The sequence below is a fragment of the Urtica dioica genome, chromosome 11 (assembly GCF_054948205.1).
Source record: "Urtica dioica subsp. dioica isolate 48M chromosome 11, U.dioica_male_clone48M_v1_H2, whole genome shotgun sequence".
Lineage (NCBI taxonomy): Eukaryota > Viridiplantae > Streptophyta > Magnoliopsida > Rosales > Urticaceae > Urtica > Urtica dioica.
Genome location: NC_142766.1, coordinates 10951894 through 10967046, shown reverse-complemented (window position 1 = coordinate 10967046; position 15153 = coordinate 10951894). Strand labels below are relative to the sequence as shown.

At 36.3% G+C, this 15153-nt stretch overlaps 1 protein-coding gene and 1 pseudogene across 2 annotated transcripts; both read left to right on the top strand.

Annotated features, from left to right (window-relative positions):
- The first annotated feature begins 5484 nt into the window (after positions 1–5484).
- LOC149381177 (F-box protein At2g27310 pseudogene) lies at positions 5485–6423 on the top strand (annotated as a pseudogene).
- A 3953-nt stretch (positions 6424–10376) lies between these two features.
- PSAO (photosystem I subunit O) lies at positions 10377–11399 on the top strand. Of its 2 annotated transcripts, none has more exons than XM_089602085.1 (4): positions 10377–10588; positions 10672–10753; positions 10863–11042; positions 11131–11399. In XM_089602085.1, the coding sequence occupies exons 1-4, from the start codon at positions 10498–10500 to the stop codon at positions 11219–11221; spliced, it is 444 nt and encodes a 147-aa protein (XP_089458211.1). In that variant the 5' UTR covers positions 10377–10497; the 3' UTR covers positions 11222–11399. The 2 variants fall into 2 exon arrangements, with proteins under 2 accessions (XP_089458211.1, XP_089458210.1); XM_089602084.1 differs by having other exon boundaries at positions 10378–10588; positions 10860–11042.
- Positions 11400–15153: the final 3754 nt, after the last annotated feature.

Here is a 15153-nt window from a genome sequence, read left to right as displayed (position 1 = left end):
CAAAAATCCAAACCAGTCATTTTTCTCCGACACCCGAGTTCTCTCATCCACAGCCGCGAGTCGTTTTTTTTCTTTTCCTTGGATTTTCGTCGACTTTCCTGGATAAATAGATGGTTTTATACACAACGTTGAACGACAACTGCCGGCAGCAAACGACCGAAACGAAATATCGTTTCGCGGAAATTCGAACGACAACAAAGAAGGAAACGATACATATGACTTCCGCTCGCCGTTGACCCACCGAAATGGAATTTCCAGCCGAAATTCCTGGAAATCCGGCGACATTTGATTCCTTGCATATAACAGACAACTATGTATAAGACCATCTCCAACCCACCCTTAATTTGGGGTGAGATTAGACATATTTGGGGTGAGATTGCTCCAACTCACCCTAAATTTTACCCCAAATTTGGGGTTGATAAATAGTATCTCACCAAATTTGGGGTGACACTATTCATCAAATTTGGGCTGAAACTATTTGTAATTATAAATCCACCAACAAAAAAATTAATTTGTAATTTAGACCCTAATTTAAATAATTTATACAAAAAAATACATATTATCAATTAAAAAAGAGAGTAAATAATATGACATTGATAATAATACATAACATTAATTAAGCACAATACAACCAAATAAAATACATACCAATTATACTAATAATGATACAAATACAATCTTAAATAAAAATTAAACTTACAACGTACGCCATACAATAGAAAAAGAAATACAAAAGCATACATAATTCAAAATAAACACACAAATTACTTGAACAAAAATATCTTTAATAGTCTGGCATATAGGAGTTGGGTACTCTGATGTTACTGAAGTATTGGCTAAAATTTTCATATCCTTGTTGTTGAAATTGGTCTTGTGATTGTTGAGAAGATTCATCTCTACTTCTTAAAATATTCATTTGTCTTTCACGAAATTGCTCACGTACATTTGGATCGGTTATCCTACTTTAGTCCATTAAGAGAATTTATCTTCTTCATGAAACAAGAGGCGTGTAGAAAAGATGTGGAGCGAGCTTTCAGAGTTTTACAGCCAAAATTTGCAATCGTGGCCGGAGCAGCATGTTTTTGGCAAAGAAATGTGTTACATGACATAATTACTGCATGCATTATTATGCACAATATGATAAGAGAAGAGGTGTGTGATCTTAATGCTCCAATTCAACAGATTCCCGAGACAAACACACAAGAACCAGATATTGAAATGAAGTCAAATGAGAGTGTAAGATTTCAACAATTTCTTGATCGACATAGAAAAATCAAAGATAAAGACGCTCATATAGCTCTTCGTAATGCGTTAATTGATCATTTATGGAATGAGTATACTAATGGGAACGAGTAATGAGTATCAATGTTTTTACTGTGTGTTTTATTTTTTTCATGTGTGTTTTTTATTTTATTTTATTATAAATATTTAATTTTACCTACGAAATGCAATGTTTATGTAATATCTTTGTTCTATTAGTGTTATCCAAAATAATATTTGTTTTTATTAGTTAATTTTTATATTTTAATATTGTAACATTAACATAATATTTAATTTAAATAAAATTAATTTAATATTGTTGACATAAAAAAATAAATTAACGTTTAATAAGATTAATATTGGCATAACATATTAATTGAGGGGTTAATATGAAATTAATATAAAATAATATTGAAAAGTATAAAAAGAGAATATTCTTTTTGGGGTAGAATTTGGTGTTGCGAGTTGGAGTGTAAACACTGTAGCTGTACCAAATTTGATTTTTGGGTTGGAGATGGTCTAACAAATATTTTATTTAGATTACTAAGTAAGATAAAGACAAAAATATAAGAATAATGCTCTTGATAACACTTGTAAGGCCAAACAACAATATAATATAAACTACTACATGTAACAAATAATTTATTTAATGAGTAATAGCAAAATCAGGACAACCAAGCAAAATTAGGAGATAAGGACAATAACACGTTTTTTAAACGAAGATTATTGTAGACGCTATGGTGTTATATCAGTCTCTTTTAGTATATAGTATATATAATGTCACTATGCAAGTTGGCTTGATATTAGCTCTATATGATTTTATCAACTCGTGGTTAAAAAAAACTACAAATAATTATCAAAGTTGATAACAATGATAGAAAAAGATAGTTGACTCTTGAGCAAAAAAAAAAAATATATAGTCAACTTGTGAGTTTCTTACATTGGTAATTTAGTAGTACCAACTCATGGACACGTATCTGTGGCTGTATCATGTAATACTATATATAAAATTCAAAAGTATAATAAAGTGATCCATCAATATTTTTTTCCATATACAAGAGTGCTTGATTGAAGAGAGAGCTCATTTAATATTTGGATATGATGATGCCTATATGATTTATTAGTTGGTGACTGATGATTTTTATCGTTTTTTTATGGTTTTATTTTATTTCAATGTAATGAAATTTTCTTAAATCATAGTGTCCAACAAACAAATGTGTAGGACTAAAATATTAACACAAAACTAGAACTTATGTCGTGCCCACTCTTCTACACCTTTTCTCATCGCCGGAGTTTATTTATTTATTTATTTTTTTGGCGATGTCTGAACTAAGCGGGTCGAACTCTTGAAGTGGTGTTTGGGTGCTCATTCCCTCGGGTACAATCTCACTTTCGGCACCTACGTCTCTCAACGTGCCTCCCCCGGCGCCATGGCCGTTTCCGCCGCAACCACTCATGCATTTGTGGGTTTTTTTTTTTTTTTTTTTTTTTTTTTTTTGTAGTTTATTCAGGGGGATTTTTAGAGAGGATTAGTTTAAAGATTATAACTAATTTTTGTTTCTTGAATTATGTTTTTTTATATTACCTTTGATGTTTGGGGTCTTGGATATCTTAGTATATGTTTTGCATTGGGTTTGCTTAAGCTTTGATTCTATGTCCACTATTCTAAAGTGGTTTTCGTGTCCCGAAGATGACTTAGTCATCTATCGAATTTTTAGTTCGATTTCTTTATTTGTATTTTGGGGTGCCAACACTCAAACGTTTTTCTCCACGCTTGGTCGTCTTCGAGAACTTTAGTTCATTCATTAACATTTGATTATTTTTTGAAAGAGTCAATGAATTGCTCGAATTTCAGTGTGATCTATATTCTATTTGTCGAAAGTTTTCACTCGATGTGCTTTCATATGATTCTAGTTTTGAATCATTGTAGTTTTGAGGTCTCGTTTGACCTTGTTAAGAGATGTGAAATATTTGTACTCTTGAGTTTTATACCTATTATTTATTAGAAAAGTCTTGAGCTACTTTTATCAACTAAAAAAGAAGAAAATCATTAGAATATATTAATCTTGGTGTCTTAGTGCCGAGTTGTAAACGTCAACATTTAAAAATACCATTTTAAAAAAACAAAACTCAAGAAATACTATTTTTAGGTTGTTCATTTGCTCTTTTATCTATATATGAGTTGAACATTTTTGTTTTATCTAGATCGTCACCGGAGCATGAATTTCAAGTTTTCTTCGTCGTGTTCTTAAAACTTGTCAGATAATAAATATATTGTAGTTCAATCGAATTCATAAATAGTTTATAGCGGGAAAACCATCAAAGGGGGAATTCTTTGAATTTTAATTAAACAAAATTCTCTAAATTTTAATCAAATACCCTAATTCCGAAATTATAAAATTCTTACCTAAAATCGATAATTTCGTCTTTTCCCAATTTTTGTATTCTTCAAAATCTTTGTGTTTGACCGAATTGGTAATGCGACTCATTTGCTTACGAAGAAGAACTAGATTATAATATAAATAGAAGATAGAGAATCGAGATGGGAACAATTGGCATTGATTAGGTAATTCATCGCGTAAGCTTATTATTATTATTATTATTATTATTATTATTATTTTATTTTGAAAAGTGAAGCCTAATAATATTATGTTCTCATTTGCCGTCCTACATGAATGGTGGGTCGGTCGATAAAAAATAAATAAGACAAAACAAGTGTGGACATCTTAAGCAAGTTACATCCAATCATTGTACCGGTCAAGCATAATTTTCTAGCTACCTCAAACTGAGAATAGAAGGGAAAAAAATATATATGACTAATATTTGTTTTCTTCTTTGCAGATTAGTTGAGAAACATATAGAGAATCGGTTGTTTCGAAAAGTAGTTTGATGATACTATTAATAAGTGATAGTTTAATTAACAGTGGAAAGTGAGTAAATTTGTAGTTTGTTGTCACCGTGAGTAATGATTAGGTTCAGGGACGAATCCAGAATTTTACTTTAAGGGAGCTAATTTGTTAAAAAAAAAATTCAAGGGAGGCTAATTTGTAAATTTTAAGGGTAAAAAATTGTAAAAATAAAATGAAAAGTAGGTAAAAAGTGAAAAAAAAAAAAAAAAATTTTGAGGGGGGATATAGCCCACCTCACTTACACTTGGCTTCGTGCCCTTAGGTTAATAAGGTATTTTCGGTTTGACTCTCGCTAACTGACAGATTTTGTTAATAAGCTTACTCGTTCTTGAATTTCGAAATTGACTTCTCCGGTGTATAGCACAACATTCCTGACCTAAACAAGTGACGTTGTTCAATATATATCCTTATTTATTAGTTCAATAATACCTTCTTATAAGCTTATTCGAATAAAATATGCGAAATTGGGACCAAATATAACTAAATGTTAAGCTTTGACGTAGCCAAATGCCGACCCTTTCCTTAGTTTGTTTGACCTTTTAACAAGACAAGACTAACATCCACGTTGTCAATTATCCTTTTGAAGACTATCATTAATACAATAGTTTTCGTCCAAATTCTGACTCCTCTAACTTCTATACGATCGCGTCAGTCGTCACTCTAGTTAATTATTATTATTATTATTATTATTATTATTATTATTATTATTATTATTATATGTGTTACTCATGTGCGTGTGTGGGCGTGTGCGCGTGTGTTTGTGTTTGAGATCTTATAAATTAAAATAAACAATCGATCTAGTTAAATTAAAGAAAAAGAAATCAAAGAACGACAGATGAGCTAGTTTTATGACCGAGTGATGTACTTTACATGAAAGATATATAAGACTGTACAAATCACATATCGGTAAGGTTTAGTTATATTTTACAAAGAAAAAGAAAGAAGAACAATAATTAATGAATAATAGAAAGGAAAAAAAATAGAAAAAGAGTTGGGCAAGTAGGCGGATTCATTTGCAAATTGCACGAGACCTAACACAAAAGATAATTGAAAAAGAAATGTGAAACACATTGAGACAATTTCGGGATAGGAAGAAGAAATTGAAGGTAGGAGGATATTTCCCCCGAGCCTTAATCGCTCACAATTAATGCACATTTGATCTAACACAAAATAATAATAAGAAATGACGCCCAATTGGCCAATTTGACTCCACCATCGCTCCCTCAATATATATATATATATATATGGAGGCGAATATGAAATAGAAATAAAGCGAAGGAAATAAAGATTATCTAGGATTGAATTGAATATTCGCATGACTTGCGAGGAAAGCGTACTGTCAGACGTCCACGCGGACATAGTCCGTACCCACATCCTCTCGCGGCTGGACGGCCCGGCCCTGGGCGCGTTGTCCTGCGCCTCGTTGGAGCTCCGCGCACTCTCCGCCGACGACGCGCTCTGGAGACGCGCCTGCGTCACAGCCTGGCCCTCCGTCGCCTCGCTGGGAAGCCTCGTCTCCGACCACCGCTCCTTCTTCTCCGACGCCTTCGCCGGGCTGGACCCGGGCCTGCCCTTCGACCCGGCCGCCTCGCCCGCCGGCCCGCTGGTCTCCGCGGTGGACGTCTTCTTCGAGGGCGAGCTCATCTTCTCGAGGCTCAAGGAGACCCAGACCGACGGCGACTGGCCCCTCGGCTGGCCGTTCCGGGTGGACATGCTGGAGCCCAAGGAGAGCGTGGCCGCCGCGTGGGTCCCACGCGCCGCCGAGGAGGAGGACGAGTGGGTGAGGCGGCTGGAGGAGGGGCTGAGGGTGAGCTGGGTGGTGGTTGACGTGGCGGGTGGCCGGGCGGGGAACGTGGCCAGCGGGGCGGCGGTGAGCGTTGACCGCCGCTGGCTCACCGGCGAAGTGCGGCTGAGATTCTCTACGGCCATGACCGGGTGGGGCGTCCAGTGCGCGGTGGCGGTCACGTGCGCCGCCGCCCGCGTGGCGGAGGTGGGGATGCACGTGGAGGACATGGACGGGAGACACGTCAGCGGCCGCCAGAGCCTCGCCGTGCTCGCCAACGCCCTCCGCGGGCCCCGCCGGTGCGCCGCCACCGACGCCGAGGAGAGAGAGCGGTTCGAGGAGTACCTGCGTGTCAGGAGCCTCGCCAGGCTGAGGAGTCAACGGAGAGAGAAAGCCGTTGACATGGCGTGCCTTCTCACAGGGCTCTCAATATTCGTGTCGTTTATCTATTTTCTTCTCTTCACTACTTGAGTTGAGCGGTCCTCTCTCTCCTCCTCTACAACAATAATATTTTATTGTTCAGTTAAATACTTGTAACGTAAGAATCAATTATGTCAAATTACAAATATGATCTATGTATATTGTATACAAATACAAATTACAATACAGGAATCATGATATAACTTGGTTTGGTCCGTTTGGATTTTATCAAGGAGTGTATGTATGTGGTGGTGTTGTCCGTAAAATTAGTAAATCGTTTGCTCTAAAAAAAACAGTGACGGTCAAACTCCAAAAGTGAAAAATGGGCCCACCGATGAAGGAAAGCTCGGACTCGGAGCCCACATTATCCGCGCAAAAGAATTACAATAAATAAGAAATTGGAGATAGAGAGGACAACCACGTCACATTACAAAGCGATATACACAAAGAGATTGACAACACAATAAGCAATTAAAATAGACTTAATGGAACACTATTAGTCATTTTTTATTTAGCTCATGCGCATGCGACCATACCTTCCTCTTTTTTTTTTTTTCTTTTTTTTTTTGCTGAAAAGAAGAAAGATGCCGTCACACGGTCACAGCTGATGTATATGAATTTTCCTTATCAAATAACTTTTAATAGATATCTAGTTTGTTGTTAATAATAGTCAATATTAAATTTTATGTATTAAGGCGTCTATTATTTTTGAGAAATTTTCAAACACATGACCAATACCACTTGTGCGTGGAAGTAGTACTTTTTTTAACAGCCAAAAGACTTTCAAAACTAACTAGCTTTTTATGGCAACTTGTCCCGAACAGTATATCGCCGTATTACTATTACGGCATTAACATCACGCCTTATTTGATGTCGTAAGTTGCTTGTCCAAGTTAATTGTATAGCAATCATTTTTCTTTTTCCTTTTTTTTTCTTTTTGATGTTATTTTATTAGCTTAGCTAGTATGAGCATCATATGTTTTCTTTCTTCATTAGCTGGATTCACGTTATTATATTACTCGGCTCAATTTTGTATTATTTTTTGTAAAATTGTTAGAAATTAGTTACACAGTTAATGAGAGGATTGTTTTTCTGCTCAATTCATCTTATTTACCAATACTCTCTCAACATTGAAGTTCATCAATCGAGTTCGATCGGAGTTTTCTTGAGGCAACGCAATTTTATCGATTCTCTATTTCAGATAAAGGATATAGACCAATCCATACACATGAATCTTTAATTTCATCACCAATAATACGATCTAGAAATGACTTTCTCTCACCAATTCTCAATCAACCAATAATGTTTCTTGGACCCACTCCATGATGATTGCTCTTTTTGTGAAAAATAAGCTAGACTTTAATGATGATACACTTCTCAAACATTCTACTTCAAAAGCTTTTTTTTTTATTTTTTTATTTTATAATTCCTAGATTAATTAGGAATGACAATATAGTCATTTCTTTCATTGAACTTGGTCAACAAAAAAATTTCTTCTAGTGTCATATATATATATATATATATATATATATATATATTGCTCATGACATCTAGATTGATCTCCAACACCATTCCCAACAAATTAGCGGTCCTAGAATCTTTTAGTTAAGAAATCAAAATGGGAAATTTGAAAAATTCAGATCTAATTGGACACATGAAAATTTTACATGTGGAGTGAGTTAATGATCTGAATCAATTCTATCATAGTGAAAATGTGATTGCTCTTTTTGATGGGACTCAATGAGTCACTCGTAAACACTACGGCTCAGGTTCTTCTGATGGACACAATCATCCCTATCAACAAGGTCTTTTCTCTGATTTATGAAGAAGTCAAACAAAGATGTGTTGGATCAATATATTCATGGAAGATGCACAAATCCATAATACGAAGAGAGATAGGCCAGTCTATACTCATTCCAAGATGTTTGGCTACACTGTGAAGAAGTGTTACAAGTCTATCCACCTGGTTATAAGTACAATGGATAAGCCAATGTGATAGAAAGAAAGATTTGTAGTTTAATGATTAACAATAATCAATGTCTTCTTTGACTTCAGAGCAATGAGATCAACTCATAAGCATGCTCTCAATTCATAACTCTTCATAAAATTTGAGTCAACTTTTGAGATCATGATGCACCTTTCATACCTAGGCCATCATAAAGTGCAATCGGAACTTGCTCAAACTAAGATACCAAATCAAAGGTGGTAAACTAGAATCATGCTCATTTGATAGATTCTTACTATAATCAAGCCATTTTAGTTCATCAAAGCTCATTATAAAGGCTTTGTACTTTTAGTTTCTCAGGAATCTTAGCCAGAATTTTATCACCAAGCAGTCAAATACACACTTATTAGATGAGCGGCTATGCAAGAAGAAATTGAGGCAATGCACTTGAAAATAACATGGTCAATATATAGTTTCTCTACATTTTGCTAATAAGAAGTCTATTGTTGTCGTTAAATTTTTAAGAATAAATTCGACTACGATGGGACAAGTGACAAGGCATAAGGCAAGGCTAGTGGCTAAAGTCTATAATAAACAAGAGTGTGTAGATTTCATAGATACTTTCTCTCAAGTAGCTAAATTATATATCTAGGGGGGGGGGGGGGGGGGGGGGGGTCGGTTTCCTGAAAAAGCTAGTGTGAAAGGTGCATAAGTCCGTTTATGGGCTTAAACAAGCCTAAGGAAGTTAAATATCAGCTTCAACTTAGGTTTTACATAGTTTAAAGTTGATTATTCATCAGTAACCAAGGTGCTAGGATCATAATTTGTAGCCATGATATGATGTGTTGATGAAATTATGACATCAAGTCAATACTCATCTGCCATTCACAACATCAAAACTTTCCTTGAGTTTCGGTTGAAACTCAAGGAGAGTTTGAAGTTCTTCTTGGGAAAAATAAATATCCATGTCAGAAATATCGCATTATAGTTTTCCATGTAGTATGATCTTCAACTCCTATACGACGTTGACTTTATTCACTCCAAAGAAGTTTAGACCCATGGATCCCACAAGCAAGTCTTTAGTACTATAGATGGAGACTTATTGCCTACTCAACTCATGACAGATAACTCATTAGTAAGGTGCTCTATCGACTTTAGAATCTCCATATTGAGGTGTGGAACCTAATGAATCGGTTATGACATCTGAAGACCTTACAACGATGATTCGCGGATCGACATGTCTGTTATTCCTAACTTTTTCCTATGAATACTTAGTGCACCGATATTGGTTGTGGAGCAATAAAGTGTAAACATTTTTTTTCTTCTTAATTTTGGGTATCACTGAAATCTACAGCGATAATGTAGACGTAGATCTCGCTTGAGAGTGAACCATTATAAATCTGTTTATTATTGTTTTTCGTATTTTGTGTGATTCCTTTTCTGATTTTAAGTTGGATTTGGGGTTTTTCGTATTTTTATTATTCGTTTTTTTTTTTTTTAGGTTAGATTTGGGACTAAAATCTTTACAGTTCGATATCATATTTTATATGCATAAGATGATCAAATCTCAAACAAAATGATTTTTCCAGACTAATGTATGATCCTCTGTTTTAATTCGACGTTTAGGCCATCTTTTTTTAAGTCCACAAACTAATATTTGATTTCATAAGTCAACATAAACAATTGAGAATGGACATAAAAAAAATACTCTATTCAATGTTCTTCTTTTTACCAAAATATAGAAGAAAAACAATTCTTCCAAAATTAATAATTTTTTATGACGAAGTCAAATTTTTTATTTTATGACGACTATTCCTCCAAACTATGTGTTTTAAACTGTAATCAACTACAAAATAGGGATATAAAAGATATGCTTATAAATTGAAAAAAGTTATATAAAGTTGAGAGATGTAACTGAACATGAGTCCAAGTCCAAAAAACAGGCCCAATCAAAACGGGATATCGCATACATGGCGGTGAACAAGAGTCCATGTAGATCGTGGAGCCCACTTATCCACGCAAAGTTTACGTGGCAGGATCTGATTGTGGAGAAGAATTGCAATCCGAATCAGAATATCGGAGGAGCTTTAGACTTATCAGTTAGCACCACATAATCATATCGAACAAAGCAATACTACACACCATTTGCGTCCGTAGAGAAAGAGACAGATTGTTTGAAAATGGCAACGAGTTTCGGAAGCGCATCGACGACAGTGGTCGGGCTTGGTAACGGCTCACTGGTCAAGAGAACCGCCACAACCTTGTCTTCAGGTGAGGTCGCGATACTCTCTTAGTAATTAATTCATTTGTGTTACATATCTATATACTGATCACCATATCTGAGGCATTGACAGGGTTCTTGAAGCCTAGCGTGGCCAGTACACTTAGAAACCCACTGAGCACCCAAGTGAGGGCTTCCAACGGCAAGTTTACCTGGTTGGTTGTTGATTATCGACTCTATAGACTATGCATATATTGCTTGATTTGGAATTGATCCATATTAATTAACTTCCATTTTTTTATATAATTTGTGATTAATTAGTAGCTTCCAGAGAGACTGGCTTCGCCGTGACTTAAATGTCATCGGGTTCGGTCTGATCGGATGGATCGCTCCGTCAAGCATTCCGGCCATTAACGGGAAAAGTCTGACTAGTCTTTTCTTCGAGAGCATCGGAACTGAGCTCGCACATTTCCCGACTCCGCCGGCTATCACCTCCCAGTTCTGGTGAGTATTTTGTGACCATTCCTTGGTCTCTCTACTCTTGAAACACACGTTTATAATTTAGACATATCCCTGTTGCTCTTTTGGTTAGGTTGTGGCTGGTGACGTGGCATCTCGGACTGTTCATCTGCCTTACTTTTGGGCAGATTGGGTTCAAAGGCAGGACTGAAGACTACTTCTGATATCATTCCAGATCATGTTTATATATTTGTTTGTAATTTACTAATTAGCTTCTCCTTTTCTCTGTCTCTCCCCGTCAACTTGTAATAAGACTTTTTTTTTTTTCTTGAGCTTGATGTATAATGTTTCTCCCCTTCATTGATTGGATGTTATTTGCAATCTAATGTTCCTCCATAGTCACGTCATTCATTTAATTAGAGTTATGGATTTGGCCAAGAAACAATCTATAATAATGCTAGTTGATATAATGTGTCGCCCAAATGTTGTAGGTTTCTTGAATGTCATTTTGTATAAAAGTCCATACCTGTTACTATTATGGTAATAAAAGCGAATTGGCCTATTCATGGTATTTAGGGCTTTTGAATATTGCTGAGAGACAATGAACACAGGATTTTTAAAAGGGAAAATAACAAATATAAATACTTTGTGTTTTAGTAAAATGTCGAGTTTAACTTTTAATTTTCAAAAATTAAGAGATATGTAGTGTCGAGTTTAACTTTTAATTTTCAAAAAGTAAGAGTTCATATCATCCGTTTAACTAAAATGACAAAATTATACCTCGAAATAGACAATAGTATCACGAATCTTCTTTTGATTGAATTTTTATTGACTTTTTATTTACGTTGACTATAATATTTATATGTAAACACCAATTATCTTTATTCATTTGCGCTATATATGCAATTTATTTAAAAACTAAAAAAATAAACAACAGTGCCTTAATCGTGAAGAAACCGAACGAGGCAAATGGGTAAAAATCGACAGTTGATAGTCATCAAAAATCACATATTCGAATAGATAATCCATGATTTAGAGTTACAATTTGAACACGGAATGAAGTCATCTCTTGGGAGATATGAATTTTATTATTTAATTTTAATTTAAGGTTATTTTTATTTCGAAATTGGGAATTTGGAAGTTAGGGTACTGGTTTTGATTTTATTCGGTTTTTCTTATATAAGAGTTAATATCAATGAAAGAGAGATTTGTGACACTGTTATCCATTTTTGGGTAATTTCGTCATTTGTTAAACATATAGTATGAACTCGACATTTCACTAAAACACTATACGTGTTATTTTCCCTTCTTAAAAAGAGAAAAGTTTATGAGACTATTTAGTTTAGATTTAGTATTAACTTCCTTAACTAAAAAGTTCATGATATTAGGTAATCATTACGTTGCGTAGAAGATGAAACACACAAAATTACAATAATCGGGCGAGGTGAAAACCCACATTGAAAATGAATTTGAACTAACAAGTGTTTATAAAATTTACGAGTTACTACTCTCATCGCCAATTGGTTTTGAGATGAGCCATGATGATTTAACATCGTATTGGAGTCCATTAAATCCAAAAGGGTATCCAATCGTTTGGACTCATTCAAAGATAAGTGAATGCCTATAAGCGTCATCTCGATGGCATGTTAGGAACCACACATTAAAAGTAAATGAGAACTAATAAATATTTATAAAGGTCATGATTATTGCTCTTATTACCAATGAGTTTGGAACCTCATGATAATTTCATTGTGGCGATGCCGAGATCGATGACAAAGAGCTTTTTACATCATTGTTGATTAAAAAATAATTGTAATTTTACCCACGATATTAAATATTGGTTTTTTTACATGACAAATGTTTCATCTCATAAAGGACACATAGAATCGGTACCCAACTTCAGCGACGTAATATGGAGGCGGTGTATGTTAGATGATGGTAAATTATTCATTATATTGATTTGTGGTGAGGTACAAGAACTCAAACTCGTAGACTACCTCTCAATTAGTCCTCTCATCTATCTGCAATCTAATTAAGCCAACTCTCTCTCTCTCTCTCTCTCTCTCTCTCTTCTCTCTCTCTATCTCTTTCTTCCACACGACCCTGTCTCAAAAATCATTTGAACGATCAAACACAAGTACATATTGAGTTATGGAGTCTAATTTATTTGCAAGAATATGAAGACCTTACAACGATTATGTACATATTGACCTGACGTATGTGATGGTGTGTATGAGACTAAACATTGCGCATGTAGTGAGAGGTGTTCACAGATTTATGGGGAACTTGGGGAAAACAAGATTAGGAGACCGTGAAGTGAATTATTAGATGTTTGAAGGGAAACTCAAGTTCAGCGTTGTGTTTACGGAAGTTAGTGACATGTTTGTAGGGATATGTTGATGTTGACAATGATGGTGATACTAATATCAAGAAGAGTACATTCGGATACGTTTAGACCTTCATTGGGACTGCAATTTGTTGGGTCTCAAAGTAAAAAAAAAAAAGTAATAGCTCTCTCAGGACGTTGAGCATGTTGTCATGGTAGAAGCCACAAATGAGATGATGTGGTTACAATCCTTCATGCAAGAATTGAAGAAAGTCACAAAAAAGAGTGTGCTATATTGTGATAGCTAGAGGCCATTCATTTAGCAAGAACTTGGTATATCATGCTAAGAAGAAACACATACATATCAGGTATCACTTCATTAAATCAACTTTAGAAGATGGAGTACTAATGCTTGAGAAGAACTTATAGAATAAGAATCCAACACACATGCTAATTAATATGATAAGCTGAAGTTGTGTGCGGTTCACTTGAACTTCTTGGATGAGGATCGAAACTGTCGCTGTATATATGATGAGATTAGTTTTCAAGTGAGAGAATTTTGAGTTGTGAAGCCTAATTTATCGACAGCTATAAAGACTTTACGACAATTATGTGCAAATCGACCCTATGTGCCCTATATTAGCCATAGTTATCTCTATAAACTATGTGCACCGATTTTCTTTAAGGCATGCAAGAGAGATCGTAAACACCTCTTGATATGAGTTATTAGTGAAATCTGCAATGATAAAGTAGACGTAACTCTTGTATTGAGAGTGAACTGTTAACGCTCGGAATCGAGTCAACATTGAAGAGCCGTCGAAAGTTCTGCCAGGGCCGGACCCTGAGGCTGCACGTAGGCTAGAATGGCTTACTGATTGCGAGACAATGACTTCTATTTATATGAGTTGGACCGCATGGACTGGGCCATGAGGAGAAAGCTTGTGGAGAGCCTATGGTGGGTATCGCACGAGGCCTTACCGGTCTAGGCGGGGCCTGTGCGACTGCCTATATACGGGGCCATTGGCAAGGCCCGCATGGCCGTGGCATGAAGTTGAGAAGCATTGGGCTCCTAGGCGGGGCCTAGGGACTCCGGGTGGATTCGTCGGCTCGGCACGCAATGCCTGCCAGAGGCGGGCTGGGCTCACTGGAGGGTGCGCGAACTCCCGAGGCTTCGCCCTTGCCGTCCGCGGAGCCTGCTCCTTGAGAGCTGGGCTCCGCGTGTCCCATTGTCGAGGCTTCCGGGCCTCACTCGAAGCCCACGCGGCCTGCCCTCGTGGGTTGGGCCTTGCTTGAGGCTTGCGGGGTCCGCTCGGACCTAGGCGATGCGGTATGGTCGTCCGGGCCTCGTTGGATGCCCGCGAAGCCTGCAGCCTGCCTTGTGCGGGCTGGGCTTCGCTCGTGGTTCACGCGAGGTGCCCTCGGGCCACGTCTTGGGTTCGGTCGGACTTGGGATAGGATTCGTCGTATTTTCTCTTTTTACGGGAGTCGATTTTGAGCCGATAGTATTAACCACTATAAATCTATGTTATTTTTATTCTTTTTTGCGATTTAATTATATTATAATTAGGTCAGAGTTGGACGCAAATCCTTACACTACACACTAGCTTCGATCAACTCTCTTGCAGTACAATATGCATAGAGATTGAAACGAAACAGTCTCACTCACTTGTTGATGAAGAATCAGAATCGATAAAATGAGTGAAGGCTAACTCGGTTTTGCTATTATCGATAAAAGAATCTTATGTAATTGGTAGATTAGTTAATCAAATTCGATCGTATATCCAATAATCTTGGAACTAATACACGATATTTTATTTCGATTCGTGCGAG